Source organism: Buceros rhinoceros, unplaced genomic scaffold, assembly GCF_000710305.1.
Source record: "Buceros rhinoceros silvestris isolate BGI_N320 unplaced genomic scaffold, ASM71030v1 scaffold29275, whole genome shotgun sequence".
NCBI lineage: Eukaryota > Metazoa > Chordata > Aves > Bucerotiformes > Bucerotidae > Buceros > Buceros rhinoceros.
Window position 1 is genome coordinate 4441 of NW_010415042.1, and position 659 is coordinate 5099.

Below are 659 nucleotides of genomic sequence, written 5' to 3' on the forward strand. Positions count from 1 at the left end.
CCAGCCCTCCCCGCGGTCCCCAGCCCCTCCCCAGCCCCCACCCAGGACAGAGCGGGGGGACTTACTCAGGATGATGGTGACCGTCTTGACCAGGCTGATCATGGTTTCCTTGTAGCGAGGGTGGAAGTTGGTGTGCTTGGACATGCGCGTCATCTTCCGCTTGACGTAGATGAAGATGTGCGTGTAGACCACCACCATGATGAGGAAGATGACGAGGTTGGAGATGGCCCAGAAGGTCAGGTAGCTCCTGCTGTAGAGTGGCGCCATGCTGGAGCACTTCTCCAGGGCGCAGAGGCAGTGCCAGCCATAGGACGGGATGAGCCCTAGCAGCAGGGCCGTCACCCAGATGCAGAAGATGAGGATCATCACGCGCTGGTTGGACATCTTGCTGTGCAGCTGCATGGTGAAGACGGTCTGGTGCCTCTCGACGGCGATGGCCAGCAGGTTCACCACCGAGGCCGTCAGGCTGGTGTCCAGCAGGCTCTGCCGGATGAACCAGGTCTTCAGGGAGAGCTCGGCCGTCCTGGGCCCCGTGTGGAACATGAGGAACATGTACGCGATGCCGGCAAAGAGGTCGGCGGCCGCCAGGTTCCCCAGCAGGGAGTAGATGGGGTAGTGGAACCGCCGGTTGATGATGATGGCGGGGATGACAAGCAGGT

The 659-nt window shown here is 61.6% G+C and overlaps 1 protein-coding gene across 1 annotated transcript in view; it reads right to left on the minus strand.

Moving 5' to 3' along the window:
- LPAR2 (lysophosphatidic acid receptor 2) overlaps nucleotides 1–659 on the minus strand; it is a gene marked incomplete at its 3' end in the record, with an annotated part of 5364 nt that overhangs the window by 4435 nt on the left and 270 nt on the right. Inside the window, exon 2 of the mRNA XM_010137295.1 lies at nucleotides 49–601. Coding sequence (XP_010135597.1) covers nucleotides 49–601 — 553 coding nt within the window. The remainder of the gene's footprint in view (nucleotides 1–48; nucleotides 602–659) is intronic.